Here is a 17,357-nt window from a genome sequence, read left to right on the forward strand (position 1 = left end):
TGCTTACCACCCAGACAACCACTGGTGTTTTTGTCCTTGCCCCCAGTCCCCCTGTGGTTTACCCTCATCTTCTCAGAGACTTCCCACACAGCCGCTGCCTCACTCCCTCCAGCTCACCACTGACTCTCAAGGTAAAAAAGATAAGGAGTTCATAATTTGGTTAAAGCTATTCTTTGAAACCAACTTCGGACTTATTATCTTAATAGTGTTGATGAGCCATCTGATTCTATCTCTCAATTGTATTATTTCCAAATATTTCCTACCCTTATGGCCACCTTTGGCTTATCTCAAAGTCTCAGGTCTTTGCTTAAATAAACCTGACCTTTATCTATGAAGAAAGCAATCTAGGGTGTATCCCGTTCCATCTATTAGCTCTATTCAAGGGGTATTTGCTACCTGCCTATCATATGCCTAGTAACATTCTAGTCACTTTGTAGGCAGAGAAAGCCCTCTATATAATAGAGAATCTCCATTCACAAGAAGCTTTGATTCTTTCCACAAAACAATTAAAAGATAGTACATCCTCATACTCACTATGGGATCAGCATTAAAAATAAATAATTAGAGCAATCCCAGTTGTCCTGGAGGGATTTCTGTGAGGTTTTGTTGAGTAAAAACAGCAATATATATACGAGTGTTCCTAGCATGATCTTATATTGATCAAAAAATGTCCCTGTATTTGTTTATGCATATATGTCTCTATATGATTATTTGAGCCTGGGCAAAAATATGGAAGAATTCATTCAAGGTTGTAAATGTGGGCTCACCTGGTGGAACGACTGATGTTGGTGGAGAAGGAAAGCAGAGATATGTAATAAAAATAGAAAGGACACAGAAATAAAATTCTTTTTTTTCTTTCTTTTTTTTTTTTGTGATGGAGTCTCTCTCTGTCACCCAGGCTCGAGTGCAGCGGCGCGATCTCGGCTCACTGCAACCTCCACCTCCCAGGTTCAAGCAATTCTCCTGCCTCAGCCTCCCAAGTAGCTGGGATTACAGCTGTGTGCCACCATGCCCAACTAATTGAAATAAAATTATTTCTTAAACAATATGGTTCCTAGAGGAGAGACACAGGAAACTTTTTTTTTTTAAGACAGGGACTTGCTCTGTCACCTAGGCTGGAGTGCAGTGGCATCTTAACTTACTGCAGCCTCGAACTCCTGGGCTTAAGGGATCTCCCACATCAGCCTCCCAAGTAGCTGGGACTACAGGTGTGCACCACCACCATATCCAGCTAATTTTTAAATTTCTTCTATTGATAGGCTCTCCCTATGTTGCCCAGGCTGGTCTCAAACACCCTGGGCTTAAGTGATCCTCCCACCTCAGCCTCTCAAAGTGCTGGGATTGTAGGCATAAGTGACGAGCCCATCCTCAAAATATTCTTTTACAAATCAGAACTAATCCAAGGAATTCCACCATCACTAATATTATTAACATTATTTGTGAAGCTCTGTCTACTGCAGTAACACGAGACAAGTAATACAAATAATTATTTGATTTAAATCTAAAAAAGTACCATTATTTGCTCATCTTAAGTGGTTGCATATCTGCAGAATCTAAATATGTTAGCTTTAAAAATTATTCAAATGAATAAAGTGCTGAATGTTCAATAAATATTTAACATCAATAACCTTACTACGTGTCAAACAAAACAAACTTTTAACTTCATGAATAAAAGGTGCTATTCATAGAAACAACAGAACAACTCAGCTATAAACTTAAAGAGCAAGGTACATATCGTGCTTTAAAACCATTCTTACTAAGAGATACGTGTTGGAGATAGCTACCAAAAAGAGAGATTCTGGCTTTGAACAACTTAAGCCATTCTTTGTAATAGTAGTTAGGTAGCAGAGCAGTGGTGTATTAAGACTATTTATTTTTTTTTTTTGAGACAGAGTCTTGCTCTGTCGCCAGCTGCCAGGTGCCAGGCACCAGGCTGGAGTGCAGTGGTGCAATCTGGGCTCACTGCAACCTCCGCCTCCCGGGTTCAAGCAATTCTTCTGCCTCAGCCTCCTGAGTAGCTGGGATTACAGGCACCTGCCACCACACCCAGCTAATTTTTATATTCTTTTTTTTTTTTTTTTTTGAGACGGAGTTTCCCTCTTTGCACCCAGGCTGGAGTGTAATGGCGCGATCTTGGCTCACCGCAACCTCTGCCTCCTGGGTTCAGGCAATTCTCCTGTCTCAGCCTCCTGAGTAGCTGGAATTACAGGCACGCACCACCATGCCCAGCTAAGTTTTTGTATTTTTAGTAGAGACAGGGTTTCAACATGTTGACCAGGTTGGTCTCGATCTCTTGACCTCGTGATCCACCCGCCTCGGCCTCCCAAAGTGCTGGGATTACAGGCTTGAGCCACCGCGCCCGGCTAATTTTTATATTCTTTAGTAGAGATGGGGTTTCACCATGTTGGCCAGGATGGTTTCGATCTCTTGACCTCGTGATCCGCCTGCCTTGGCCTCCCAAAGTGCTGGGATTACAGGCATGAGCCATGGTGCCCAGCCTATTTTTTTTTTGAGACCAAGTTCCACTCTTGTTGCCCAGGCTGGAGTGCAATGGCGCTCTCTTAGCTCACTGCAACCCCTGCCTCCTGGGTTCAAGCAATTCTCCTGTCTCAGCCTCCTGAGTAGCTGGGATTACAGGCACATGCCACCATGCCTGGCTAATTTTTTATATTTTAAGTAGGGACAGGGTTTTACCATGTTGGCCAGGCTGGTCTCAAACTCCTGACCTTCAGGTGATCCACCTGCCTGGGTCTTCCAAAGTGCTAGGATTATAGGCGTGAGCCACTGTGCCCAGTCTTAAGGCTATTTATAAGTAATCATAGCAAATCCTTATCAGTTAAAAACATAAGCATAAATAAAAATACACAAAGTATTTTCTTAGACTATATGGGAAACATCTTGAACGTATTCAGGCATGTTCTACATTTCTTGGTGGGAAGATATCATAAAAATGTCACTTCTTCCTAACCTATTTTTCTTGACTTCATGTAATTCCAAGGAATTTTGAATAAGTGTTTATTTAAAATTAATATGAAATTCATCTGGAATAAGATGAACTGATCAAGAATATCCACAACGTATTTTGAAAAAACAGAAATTTATTTAGGCAAGACCACTCCCATTAGGTTGCAAACATAGTTGATAGACAGATAGATGATAGATAGATAGATAGATAGATACATACATACATACATACATAGATACATAGATAATCAACAGTAATTTAATCCATGATTCTGGTTTTAAAATAGGAATATAGATTCATAGAATATAGTAGAAAGCTCAGAAATAGATGTAAAAATTTTAAAGACCAGACGTCATAAAGTAAGAGGAAACAAAAATAATTTCATAAAATGTGTGAAATAACCTGGCTTATACTATGGAAATGTAATTTCATATTTTACATTAAATATAAAAATAAAATTTAGACTAAGAAATTGATATGTAAAGATAAGTCACAGAAGTAACAGAAAATGAAATTGAACATAATTTGAAAGTATGAATAAATGAAAATTTATTTTACCTCTGAAGCAATATAGTATGTAATAACAGAAGAAAGATATTCATATATGTGATTTCTTTTTTTAAAAAGTCTATATGATAAAAAATACAAGTTAACTTGGCTGGGCCTGGTGGCTCATGCCTGTAATCCCAGCACTTTGGGAGGCCAAAGCAGGCAGATCACTTGAGGTCAGGAGTTCAAGACCAGCCTGGCCAACATGGTGAAACCCTGTCTCTACTAAAAATACAAAAACATTAGCCAGGCGTGGTGGCAGATGCCTGTAATCCCAGCTACCTGGGAGGTTGAGGCAGGAGAACCACTTGAACCCAGGAGGTGGAGGCTGTGGTGAACCGAGATCATGCCATTGCACTCCAACCTGAGTGATAAGAGCAAAACTTCGTCTCAAAAGAAAAAAAAAAGAGTTAACTAAAACACACACTTCAGGAAAATATTTGCCATAAACAAAATATTCATTATAAGATAATAACACTAAGAAAAATTAAAATGAAAAACATCAGCACACTGAAAAATAAGTGGGCCAAAACACACATACTCTCACAAGAGAAGATTCAGAAAGTAGACATAAATATGGAAATATGTTCAACCTCACTAGTTTTCAAATAAATACAAATTAAAGCGACAATAAGCTGTGCTAACACCCAGTGTTGGTGATGCCAATTAGCACAACCTTTTTGGAAAGCAGTTTGGCAGCATGTTTCAAAAGTCATGAATTCATTCCGTTTGAAGCATTAATTTCAGCCTTAGAATCCTGAGGAAATAACTTGAAAGAAGAAAATCCCTAAGCATAAAGATGCTCTTGCAGTAGTATTTATAGAATTAGAAACCCGGAAATAATGAAACTGTTTAGCAATAAGGAATGATTCAGTAAAATAGGATACGGTGGCCTGATAAGAGTGTTGTGCAGCAAGTACTTCCTTGGCCCCGTGGATATTGCCAGCTAATTGACACCCCAGTGGCTTCTGCATCCCCTCTCTCCCTTTAAGTCTTTACTTCCTCTTTATCCAGTTTGATTCAAGAAAGAGCCATCAGCCTGAGCCAGGCACAGGCTGGCTCACGCCTATAATCCCAGCACTTTGGGAGGCTGAGGCGGATGGATCACCTGAGGTCAGGAGTTCGAGACCAGCCTGACCAACATGGAGAAACTCCATCTCTACTAAAAATACAAAAATAGCTGGGCATGGTGGCACATGCTTGTAATCCCAGATACTCGGGAGGCTGAGGCAGGAGAATCACTAGAACCTAGGAGGTGGAGGTTGTGGTGAGCCGAGATCATGCCATTGCACTCCAGCCTGGGCAACAAGAGCAAAACTATGTCTCAGAAAACACACACACACACACACACAATCAGCCTGGTAAGGAGTCCCATGCTGGGTTTCTTAGGACAACCTTCAGCTTCTTAACCATACTCCTCTGGAACCCAAGTCACACAAAAATACCTTCACCTCACTGGTTCCTCTCTCCTTCCACTGCATCTGAAAAAAACATGCTGTCTTCTCTTTTTAGGTCCACTCCAACCTGGTTTCTGCCCCACTCTTTCCCTGAACTGGTTCTTGCTAAGATCACTAGTGAACTCTATGCCGCCATTCTAGCAGACACTATATGGTCCTTATGTTACTTGGTGGATAGGCAGCATTCTTGAAACCGTCTTTTCCATTGCTTTCCATGGCACACCCACTGCATGCTCTCCTCCTTCTCTGTGGCCAGGCCTCTGTTCCCTTGCTGGTTCCTTCTCTCCCTGCCTCTAAATATTGGGAGCCATGTAAGGCCCAGTTTTGGCTCTTCCTCTCTTCTTACTCTATATTTTGTCTCTAGACAACCTTATCCTCTTCCATGGCTTTATAAGTCATCTGTATGTTCGTGTCTCCTTTATCCCCACCCTAGATTGCTCCTGTAAGCTCCAGGCCCATACCCAGTTTGACACAGCTGCTTGAGTATCACAAAAGTATCTTGAACTACATACACCCAAAGTTGAAGTCTTAAATCTTCCAGCCAGAGTCTGGAAGTGTGCCCCATGTATGGTACCCATGGTAACTCCATTCATCCATTTACTCACCAACATCCTCCATATCCGTATCCCCCACTTCCAGTCCTGCCCTATGCTCCTTACTTCTAAAGGGTACCTTGACCGTCTGGTTCTTTCCCTTTCCACTGTACCATCTTAGCTCCGTCATCTTTTGATGATCCCTTGATACCATGTGACCCTCCAGTTTTATTCTAGTGCAGTGTTCTGTGTACCTCTACTAGTCTATAAGCTCTTGGAGGGCAAGGACCAAACTGTTTGGTTCACAGGTATAATCAGTGCATTGTGCAGCACTTGGCATGTGTTACGAGCCTGATAAATATTTGTGGAATAAATAAATGGAATAATTACAGTTACGTAAAAACTACATATATGAGAACTAGAAGGAAAGGTGGAAAGTTTAAAAGAGTTGGTGAAAATATGATTTAAAGAAATTCTGATGCTCTTGTTATAATGTTTGGGCAGTGAATTCAATTAAGACATATATGTGCCCGGCGTGGTGGCTTACGCCTGTAATCCCAGTACTATGGAAGGCCAAGGCAGGTGGATCACAAGGTCAGGAGACTGAGACCATTCTGGCTAACACAATGAAACCCCATCTCTACTAAAAATGCAAAAAATTAGCCAGGCATGGTGGCAGGTTCCTGTAGTCCCAGTCACTTGGGAGGCTGAGACAGGAGAATCACTTGAACCTGGGAGGTGGAGGTTGCATTGAGCCGAGATTGTGCCACTGCACTCCAGCCTGGGTGACAGAGAAAGACTCTGTCTCAAAAAAACAAAAAAACATATATGGATACAAGATAATATGTGATAGTGTGCTGAGATGTGTGGTGCAGATATAAATGCTGGGTTGAAGACTCAGCATGAATGAGAGTTCAGTCATTTGTTGCAGATGAGTGAGTGGGAATGGTTTGGGATTTGGTACTGTGCTCAGAATTCCCTAAAGATAATTGAACTCCAGTGCAGGTGAGGTGGACTGAAAGAACCGGCCTTCTTCCAGCATGATAATATGGTCCAGAAACAAAACTTTTTGACAATGGAAAGATAGGGCTGACCTCCAGGAGCCAGATTAGACTTAGCAAGCTTATTTGAGAACCAGGGAGACACCAGAGTCTTAGGTGGCAGTACAGAAAGTCTGGGAGGAAGTGAGAAGTATAACAGAAGACAGACAGCTGCCTGCTTGTCTAGACTATGGCTCTTCATAGGTGCTGCTAAGTTGACCACTTCCTGTACTCCCAGGTTCCTTTTACTTAGCCCACATTCCCGCCAGATCCCATCATGCTCCTGATGCGAAAGGAGTCCACTGTTGGCATGTTAATTCCTATCATTTTCCTTCTGAACAGGAGACCTGACTATCTTGTTCCTTTGGATAATTTCCTTGGGAAAAAGTTACTTTGGAGAAATTTCAAGATTGTCTTGTTGTGTCCCTGCTATACACACACACACACACATGTGCAGGCACAAAGACATACCCCTGTACACATACAGACACACACACACAAAACACTCTCTCATCCAAATTTGATCATATGTTTGACCACAAGCAAAATCTTAACTAATTCTAAAAGCACATTTCCCAGACCACCTTCTTTAATCATTATCTAACAATGTTAGCAATAAGGAATAGTTGACAAATGTATCTTAACGCCTAGGAGTTCATCAAGGCACGCCCTCTTAAATGAACCCTAGATCAAAGAGAAACAGATGAAAACAAAGTCATGTGTTTGGATGGGAATACTTAATATCATAAAGATATAAATTTTCCTAATTTAAGGCATATATTTAATACGATTTCATTTAGACTGAGTCCCCTCAACCCCTTTGGGTAAAATGAACTTAAAGTTCATATGGATGAATAATGTCCAGGAAGTACTAAGAAAATTATGAAACTAGAGATAAAGAAGGAGAGATTTGCCTTATCAGATGCTAGATATATTTAAAATTACAGGAGTCACAATTTAATGACATTGAAATAGAAGTAGATCAATAGATTATTGGAAAAGAGCAGAGTTCAGAAATAGATTCCAGATAAATGGAAATTTAATATAGGACAAAATGGCATTTCAGTTCAGTGGGAAAAGGAGGTTTGTTTTTTGTTTAATAAATGGCTGTGATGATATAATTGATTAACCATCTGGATCAAAATAAAGTTGGACCCTTATCTCACACTCTATATAAAAATAAGTTCCAGATGGATTAAAGACATAAGCTTAAAAAATAAAGCAGTAAAGATGTTGGAACAATTTATTTGTCCGTAAACTAGAGTTTCGAAAGCAGTTTATAGCCAAGACAAGAAATCCTATATTTGATTACTTAAAAGCACATTGTGTTAGGGTCAAAGATGCCACAAGCAAAAGTTACAAGACAAACAGTAGATTAGGAGAAAATATGTGTCAGAAATATGACAGATAAAGATTAATATCTACACCAGGCAGAGAGCTCTTGAAAACTGATAAGAAAAATAGACACACAAAGCAGAAAACGGTCCAAGAATAAGAATATGCAATTTACAAAAGAGCAAACCAAATAGCTAACAAAACATCTATTTTTTTATATTTATATTATTATTTTTTTGGAGGCAGGGTCTTGCTCTGTCACCCAGAAACATCTATTCTTTACATCAGCTCTTCTGAGAGCTGAGAGAATTTCTTGGAAATTCTCCTTCTTATGGCAGGATCAAAGGGTGGAATCATGTGAGGTTCTGTGATGGATGGAAATGATGCAAGAATCATCACTTTTTCCTTATCTCTTGCCTGCACAGACTACAGTGACTATGGTGGGAAACTTCTTTCCGAGACACTCAAAGTGCATGGTGAAGAATGTGGACTCCAGCAGGGAGCTCTGCCAGAATAAAAGTCAGCTCAACTGGACCTGCACCTGTAGCATCCCAACCAGTGCAGCCTACAGAGGTATGTGGACTCTTCTGGGGGTTGTTGTTGTTGTGTTGTTAAAAAGTCAAAAAAACAAGGGAAGCTTTTGAGTTCAGGTTGCCCAAGGAATCCTAATAGTTCCCCCTCTGTAGACTTACTCGCTCCCTACCCCCTGGTTCCCACTTTTCCCCTGGGTTCTCCTCACCTTTGCTCTATCTCATTCCCTGACTCTAAGACCCCACTATCAGATATGCCTGGACAATGATAAGAGGAGAGTGAGTTGGATAGGAGAGTGCAGAAAAGCCAGACAGCATTGGGCCGACTGTACCCAAATGGTTTGGTAATTCTGAGATCTGAAAAGAAATTTTAACAACCAGTGTTCTATCAGCTTGAGTTCGTTGCGTTCCTTCATCCATCCAGGAAGTGTTTATTGAACATCTACTATATGTGAGGCACTATGCTATGTGCTAGGGATACAGTAACTCCCCTTTGCCCCTAAAAAAAAACAGACTACGCCCAGGGATAGACAGAAGTAAGTGGCTCATTACAATGTGGTGTGTAAATGCAGGGAACATTGAGTACCATGAGAAGCACATGAAAAACGTACCTTGCTGGACATGGCAGAAGGGGAAGGGGTAAGGAAAGCTTCCTGGAGGAAATGATGTCCAGACTCCAGGGTAGAGTTGAGCCAGACAAAGAAGAGGGGGATGAGTGTTTCAGAGACCAACCTGCACAATGGCCAGGAGAGAAAAGGCTTTATTTGAAGAACCAAAAGAACTTCCATATGGCCAAAGCAAATGGGGTAGGGGAAGGTGGAAAGGGGAGAGGGAGAGAAGATGGATACCAAAGAAGGCAGCCAGGGAACCGTGAAGGGTCTTATGAACCATGAATCCTGGGAGCTGTGATGAGACACTGAGAGGTTTAAGCTGGAGGCTGGCAGCACACTCGGATTTATACTACAGAAAGGTTCAATTGTGCATTGTCTGTCTTTCCTGTTGGAATGTAAGCCCCATGGAGTCAGGGACTTTGGGAAGACATCTTCCCTGCTGTACTTAGAAGAGTGTCTGGCACAATGTAGCCATTCACAATCAATAAATGTTTGTTGAATGAATGAATGGCTTGAAGGTGGAGGATGGACCAAAGAAGGGAATGACTTAAAGACTGAGTTCCAAAAGATCAGTTAGGAAAGCTATTGGAGGGGTCCAGGTGAGAGGGAAAGTGAGAGCTGGAGGAGAGGCCAAGGGGGATGGAGAGAAGTGGATTCAGAAGATGGTTAGGAGGTGCAGTGGGCAGACGGAGGACTCCTGAGTCTCTTCACATAAGGAGGACTAGCAGTAGAGTTGAGCTCATGGAGTGGGTCTCCAGGAATGAGTGAGGATCATTAATGGAACTGAGTGGGTTTTGTGGTGAGAGCTGGAGTTACCCAATGTCTTAGTCCATTCTGGCTGTTATAACAAAATACCTGAGACTGGATCATTTATAAACAATAGAAATGTATTGCTTACAGCTCTGGTGGCTGGGGAGTCCAAGGTCAAGGCTCCAGCAGATTCAGTGTCTGCCACGGGCTTGGCCTCTGGCTTCACAGATGGCACCTTGTTGCTGTATTCTCACACACAGAAGGGGCAAGGGAGCCCTCTCACGCCTCTTTTATAAGAACACTAATCACATTCATGAGGGTGCAGCCCTCATGATTTAATCACTTCACAAAGGCCCCATGGCTTGATACTATCACATTGGGTATTAGATTCCAACATATGAATTTTGGGGAGATATCAACATTCAGACCATAGCACCCAATTGATCCTAAATCCCTCAAAAGGTAATTTAATGCACCAGGCCAGACATGTGAGCTTAAAAATGCCTCCCAGCCACTGGCTGGTGGCTGTTTGGGTCTGATTGCTTGGAAAATCACCTCAATTTTCCACTTTACTTTGTCCACACTGTGCAGCCTCTGTGATGCACTTCTGGTTAATTTTGTTCATGGAAATGCAGACCTTGCTCACCTATAAAATATGCTTCTAAAACATTTGAGATCACCTTGTAAAGCTAGTTGGTTGCTTTTAGAGCCTCCATCAGTTGCACCCAGCCCTTCACCTGCCGTTTTCTGAATAGCTTACATATTCTGACAGGCAAACAAATTCGCTTCCCAGCCTCTTGTACTCAGCCAGCCAGTGACCATTGCCAAGCCTTTATCCATGGCCTTTGAATCTAGAATAGCCTCCCCACTTTCACAAAATCCTGTCTCCCTTTCTGCTTTGAAACATTAGAGAAAAGTCACCTCTTCCATATGGTCTCTACTACGGAATAAATCATATTTATCCTTGCCAGATTCTGCTCTTTCTCAGCGATTCTGACACCCCTTTGATCTTCCATGCACACCCCTGCGTTGGTACCCAGGTTGCCAGAGAGAACTGAACCCACGCATAGGGTGTTTCCTTGAGCATGCTGTTATCGTTGTGTTTTGTTCACCTAAGTTAAATGCTTTCATAGAAGAAATCATGAATATCCATTTCCTTGTGATATTTCCAGATAGAGTTTTGTGCCTATTTGATGCTTGAAAAAAGTGTGACTTTTGCAGTCCTCATCACTGGACACTTACAGATTTCACTGGAGTGTATTTTCACTGGGGGTCCCTCAGAGCTGACTGGCCCTGTGTTCATTCTACTTACATGTATCAAGGGTCTGTTCAGAGGCTTTTGCAGAGGGGTCATGCCAGCCCTCTAAGCCTCTTTGTCTTGAGAACAGAAGATGATCATTTCACGTATACCCATTGTACGTGAACCGAATTTTATGTGGAATTCTGGCTTTCATGGGGAGTGTTATTGCTGTGGAGAGGCACCTTAGGGTAAGGGTTCTTAGAGTTTGTGAACCACACACTAATGAAATTTCAGTAAGAAAATTAGGGGTACCAACGGAGGCAAGCCAGCTTCTTATTTTGTCAAGATTTGGATTTAAAAAGCACCCTCTCAGCCAGGTGTGGTGGCTCATGCCTGGAATCCCAGCACTTTGGGAGGCTGAGGGGGGCAGATCACTTGAGGTCAGGAGTTCAAACTAGCCTGGCCAGCATGGTGAAACCGTGTCTCTATTTAAATAAATAAATAGCACCATCTCCTATTCCTATTAATTCATCAAAGGAAAAAGATATTAATACCTTGTTGTTGGCACTGGTCCCTGGACAGAAGGGGCTTTGAAAGGTGCTACTCTGTGTGTGGCCCCAAACCTGGGCTCTATACAATCATTCCATGGGGAGCAATTCACCCCAGTCTTGCTAAATCAGAATAGTCAGGAGCATGGCCCTGGAATCTACATTTTTGTCAATTTCTCAGGTGATTCGGATAGACAATCAGGTCTGGGAATCACTACCTTGGATAGAGTATATATGTTTAAGGAGACACAGGAAATATTCTATTTCTCTAATGCTGTTTTAGCAGTTTTAAATCTTTGTTATTTTGTTCTTTTGGGGTTTTCTAACCAATGAGTAGGTTTTCAAAGGCAGATAAGAAATCCTTCATCACAGATTTGGTGACCACCAAGAAGACTGTGCAACCCTGCCCATGGGAACTACCCTTTAGAGTATGTTAGGTGAATATTTGCAATGTGGACTTTTCTGAAGGTACAGGATTTCTAACGTTCCGATTTTCATGTTCTAGGCACTTCTTGCTCCGTGACTTGTTTTATTCTTATGCCTTGGCCAATTAAAAGCTGAGATAGTGATCCCTAGGAGAGTGTGAGATGTAAATGAGCTGTAAAATGGCTTTTTCCTAGTGATTCTCCATGGGAGGCTTGGAACTCGAGGTGGGCTCAGTCTGTTTGGAGGCTTGAGCTGTGCACGCCGGCTGCCTGACGCGAATGGCCCATGGGGAAGGAACCACGTACTGATTGAAATGTTAGCAAACAGCTGGCACACTCCCGCCCACTATGCAGAGGAGGCAAAAATATTTTTTTTTTTTTTTTTTTGCATTTACAGCTATGCTTGACTATAGCAGGAATCTACCGTAAATGACTTTTTTCCTCCCTTCGCTCCAGATGTTTCAGTTGTCAACGTGATGTTCTCCTTCGGTTCTTGGAATTTATCAGGCAGATTCAACTTTACCAACTGCTTATCATTAAAAGAGTAAGATTTTATTTGAAATTTGAATATTCTCTTGTTGGTCTTAATTTACTTATTTGTCTGACTCCTCCATTTCCTAAAGAACTCTTTTGTGAGATAGAACTTTCCAAAATGCCTTTTGGAGCATGGCCTAATGGGAGGTGGGAGAGCCACTGAGCTAATCAGCTCAGCTCACACGTTCTAGCCCGGACTAGTAAGCTGGCAACGCAAGGGAGAGAGATTGTGCTTAAGTGTTCATACCCTCAGGGAAATAGATCTTCCCAAGACTGAGAAACTGCCTTGAAATAAGTAAAGAAAAAGGGACAAGCCACGTGCAGTGGCTCACGTCTGGAATCCCAGCACTTTGGGAGGCCTAGGTTGGCAGATCGCTTGAGCCCAGGAGTTTGAGACCAGCCTGAGCAACATAGTGAGATGGCATCTCTACAAAAAATACAAAAGTTAGCTAGGCATGGTCGTGGGTGCCTGGAGTCCCAGCTACTTGGGAGGCTACATGGGAGGATCACAGCCTAGGAGGCAGAGGTTGCAGTGAGCCGAGATGGCGCCATTGCACTCCAGCCTGAGGGACAGAATGAGACTGTCTTAAAAAAAAGAAGGAGAAGAAGGAGCGCTGCTAAGTTCTCTCCTGATTGGAATGGCTTTGGGAATTTGGGCAGAACGAGAAGCATTGGGCCTAGGGGTAAGAAGTCCTACTCAAGAAGGACAAGATGAGGTCCCTTTCACCAAAAGAGCATGTTCCTGTGGCCCCCCTTTTCACCATATTTGGCCCCTTTGAGCAACATAGGCCCCCGAGTTAGTGCCAAACCTCACTCTTTGCTTTTAAAGCAGCAGGAGGACACAGGAAATCTGTTTCTCAGATACCTGTCTTTCCAACTGGAAGTTGGGATGGAGGTCCCCAGGGCACCATGAGGGAGGTTGGGAGGCTGCATGAGTAGCGACTGTAGATAACACCATGGTTTGATCGCCAGCTGTGCAAGGACCAAACGGGAGTTTCTTTTGGCCTGGCCTGAGAGCCATGGTTTCTCTAGCGAAAATGAATTTGAGCTTGAAACTGAGCTGGGAGGCTGCTCTTAAATGATTAGAACAAGAGCCCCTGGGCCTAATCTCCTCCACTGAGGCACTTTGAAAAAGATGACAAAAGGCCCCGTTCAATTATTGCTAAGAAACAGAATGAATTTAGGAAGAAAAAAAAATACAAAAATTGCTACGGAATGCCTCAGAAGTTCATGAAAATAGGAAAAAAGGGGAAGAATTAAATAGAATTGTATAACTCAGACAGTTGAAAGATAACGTAGCTTCCCTGACGCTGTTTTAAAGGCCAGATGAAAGGAAGCAACTCGCCCCAGGTCCCACAACTCGGTAATTAAGAACTAGACCTCAGACCTAGGTCCCCCAGGGAGGGTGAGCGCCCTTTCCGTAGGTAACTGCTTCCTGGTAGGAAAGCACTTAGTATGGTAATCCCACCCCGGGGGTAGAAGAAGCGTGCAAATCACAAACCCGCTTTAGCTCACTTAGGTGGCTGGATCCATGCAAAAGCCAGGGTGTCTTCTCCTTCCATGGAAACTGCAGTTTCTGTAGGTCAGAGTCTCAGAATGTTTCGTCAGTTCTTGGAGAAGGCATAAAGTACAAACTGGGTCCGCTTGCCCTGAACTAGCGCCCCTTGCTAGAGCTGAGGCTTCCTCTGGCCTCGCTTAGCCACGTTTCCAGATCAAACGGGATTTCCCTTTTTCACATTCCTTCTCATAAGTGTTTTTTAAGTCCTCCACAGTTTACCCAAGCATGATAGGTGATTTGATTAGTAGACACACAATTCTTCTTAATTTGATTATGAAGCAAACACAGGCCCCTCCTTGCCTCTGCTTGCCAGCTAACACTTTCTGTCTCACATCTTCCAGGCAGTTTGCAGTGTGACTGCTGGCGTGAGTGAGGGCTTCCTGATTTGGGAAGGCAGGGTGGGTAGAGGCGGGGAGAGAGAGCTCCGTCTCCAGAAGGACTTACCTGAGGGTAGACAAATAGCAGAACTGGATTCAGAAACAGATTCACTGAGTTCTTGTTACTTACAGACCAGCAGGTGACCCAGCTTCAGGTTTCCATGGCAACACCCCTGCAGGTGCCACTCTGGCCCATCAACCTGAGGGTTTCCGAGAGCAGGGCACAAAGCCTCACAGGACTGTCCTCTCTCCCTGCTTTCTGTCAATCTGTCCAGGGATTTTTTTTCTTTTTTTTTTTTTTTTGGTCTTCTTTTACATGCTTGCATGCCGCATCACAGAGGGAAATTCTAGGATGTGAACATTGTCCTAAAAATGAAGGAATTAAGTCGGTTTTCTGTGTTGCTAGATGCCCAGCATGTGTGGAAACTGGCTGCACATGGTGTAAAAGTGTGAGAAGGTGTATCCACCCCTTCACAGCTTGTGACCCTTCTGATTATAAGAGAAACCAGGTAAAGTGACATTTTTTGGTATTGTAAGGCTTAACCGCCAGGGGCAGTGGCTCATGCCTATAATCCCAGCATTTTTGGAGGCTGAGGTGGGTGGATCACCTGAGGTCAGAAGTTTGAGACCAGCCTAACCAACATGGAGAAACCTCGTCTCTACTGAAAATATAAAATTAGCCAGGTGTGGTGCTGCACACCTGTAATCCCAGCTATTTGGGAGGCTGAGGCAGGAGAATTGCTAGAACCTGGGAAGTAGAGATTGCAGTGAGCCAAGATCGTGCCATTGCACTCCAGCCTGGGAGACACAGTGAGAACTGTCTCAAAAAAAAAAAAAAAAAAAAAGTTTAACCAAAAATAAATGTCTGTGACCGCCTAGTCCTACCTTCTCTTTTATGTTTGTTGCACACTTTGAATTTATCACCCATGTGGACATTGACGGGATGTTTCCATTCCAGGAACAATGTCCAGTGGCTGTCGTGAAGACGTCAGGAGGAGGAAGACTTAAGGAGAATAAGGGGAACAGAACCAACCAGGCTTTACAGGTCCGACTCTATTTTTGTGTGGTTAAGGGGAATACCTCTCTTTGAAGGACCATGACAACTCGTACTACTTTGGGTTCCTTAAAACATTCTCTATTTTTACTTTCTACCAAAATTCCCTTTTGTATCTTTGGTTTTTAACCAAGTTTCACTTAATTAGCTCAATACATCAAAGGCTGGACACTCACATAAAATAAATTAAAACTCTGTAATTATGAAAAATGGTGTTGCTCTGGTTGAAATAAAATCGTAAAGGTGACTTTGTGGCTCACTGGGGAAGAGCTGGAAGGGAGTTATAGCCTACCATCTGAGGGACTTCAACTTGCACCATATATAATTGCGTTTCTGGGAGTTATGTATGTGCATGGGGGTCTGTGCAAAGTGTGCAAACCAACCTCGATTCAGTTGTTTTTTCCGGCTTTGTAGGGACATCAAACCAGTAGTGAGCACTGCTAAACCAGAATTGTTAGAGGATGTGTATTTCTCTCATCTTCTCAAAAGTGGCTGTTTATCCATAAACTTTCCTTGGAAATTCCTTTTATTTTCTTCATAATAAATTACTTAGTCACCATGTCAGTCATGTTTGAAAAGAGGGGATGTGACAACATAAACATTTATGGGCGGAACATGTGTCTGTGCTTAGAACGTCACTCAGTCAACAGAAGTTCATTGAGCTTCATATGTGGTAAAACCCAATAAGAGGATAAGTCCTGCCCTCGCTAACCTTGGAGTCTAGCAGAAATAGACACATTAAAAAGGGTGGCTCTGGGGAGAAAAAGGCTCTGTTTTACATTTCTCTAATCCGTGGTGGTTTTTTTTTCGCTGCTGGAAATCCATTAACCAACATTACATAATCTGTGGTTTTTGACTTCTCCATTTGCTGCTACCTAAGGTCAAGCACATCACTGAGAAGTTGATGGTAACTTCAGGTGAACTAAGTAACAGACAGAGGGAATGTGAATCAAATGGACATAAAGTTAATTAAAGACGTTAGAAAAGCTTGGTGCTCAGGCAGCTCCAGACTTTAGCAGTCTTTGAGGTCTTGTTAAGTAATGGGCTCCTTTCTTCATCCCACTGGTTTGGAAAACTAAGACACAATGACAAGGACTTGGATCAGGGAGACGGTGGCTTTGTAACTTTTTCTTTTTAATTAAACTTTATTGTTGTTCTGGGTTTTATTTATTTTTTTAGTTTTGATAAAATATACAAATGAAATTGATAATTTGTACTACTTTTAACTGTACAGTTAGTCATGGTAAGTACATTCACACTGTTGTGCAACTCATCCCCAGAACTCTTTTCATCTTGCAAAACTGAAACTCTATGCTCCTTAAATAATAACTCTCCATCTCTCTTTCCCCCCAGCCCTTGGCAACTGCCATTCTAATTTTTTGTCTCTGTGAATTTGACTCCTCTAGGTACCTCATATAAGTGAATTTGTCTTTTTGTGCTGGCTTCTTGCATTTAGCATGATGTCCTTAAGGTTCCTCCATGTGGTAGCATAGGTCAGAATTCCCTTCTTTTCTAAGGTTGAATAATCAGTGTGTGTATATACCACATTTTGTCTATCCATTCATCCATGGATTGACACATGGGCTGCTTCCACATTTTAGCTATGACGAATAATGCTACTAGGAGCGTGAGCATGCTGCTATTTCTTCGAGACCTGCTCTCAATTCTTTTGGGTATATGCCCAGAAGTGGAATTACTGGATGGTATGGTAATTCTACTTTTGGTTTTTTGAGGAACCGTTGTACTGTTTTCCGTGGCAACGATACCGCTTTGCATTCCCACCAATAGTGCACAAGGGTTCCAGTTTCTCCACGTCCTCACCAACACTTGCTATTTTCTGATCTGTCTGAT

General features: G+C 42.4%; 1 protein-coding gene across 6 annotated transcripts in view; it reads left to right on the forward strand.

The window, feature by feature from the left end:
• The window catches only part of PLXNC1 (plexin C1), a 161,243-nt gene that overhangs the window by 65,842 nt on the left and 78,044 nt on the right, over positions 1 to 17,357 (forward strand). For all 6 annotated transcript variants that reach the window (XM_035257297.3, XM_002752858.7, XM_035257299.3 and 3 more), the window contains 4 exons: positions 8,305 to 8,452; positions 12,440 to 12,527; positions 14,859 to 14,961; positions 15,411 to 15,497. In XM_035257297.3, coding sequence (XP_035113188.2) covers positions 8,305 to 8,452; positions 12,440 to 12,527; positions 14,859 to 14,961; positions 15,411 to 15,497 — 426 coding nt within the window. The remainder of the gene's footprint in view (positions 1 to 8,304; positions 8,453 to 12,439; positions 12,528 to 14,858; positions 14,962 to 15,410; positions 15,498 to 17,357) is intronic.

This window comes from Callithrix jacchus, chromosome 9 (assembly GCF_049354715.1).
Source record: "Callithrix jacchus isolate 240 chromosome 9, calJac240_pri, whole genome shotgun sequence".
NCBI lineage: Eukaryota > Metazoa > Chordata > Mammalia > Primates > Cebidae > Callithrix > Callithrix jacchus.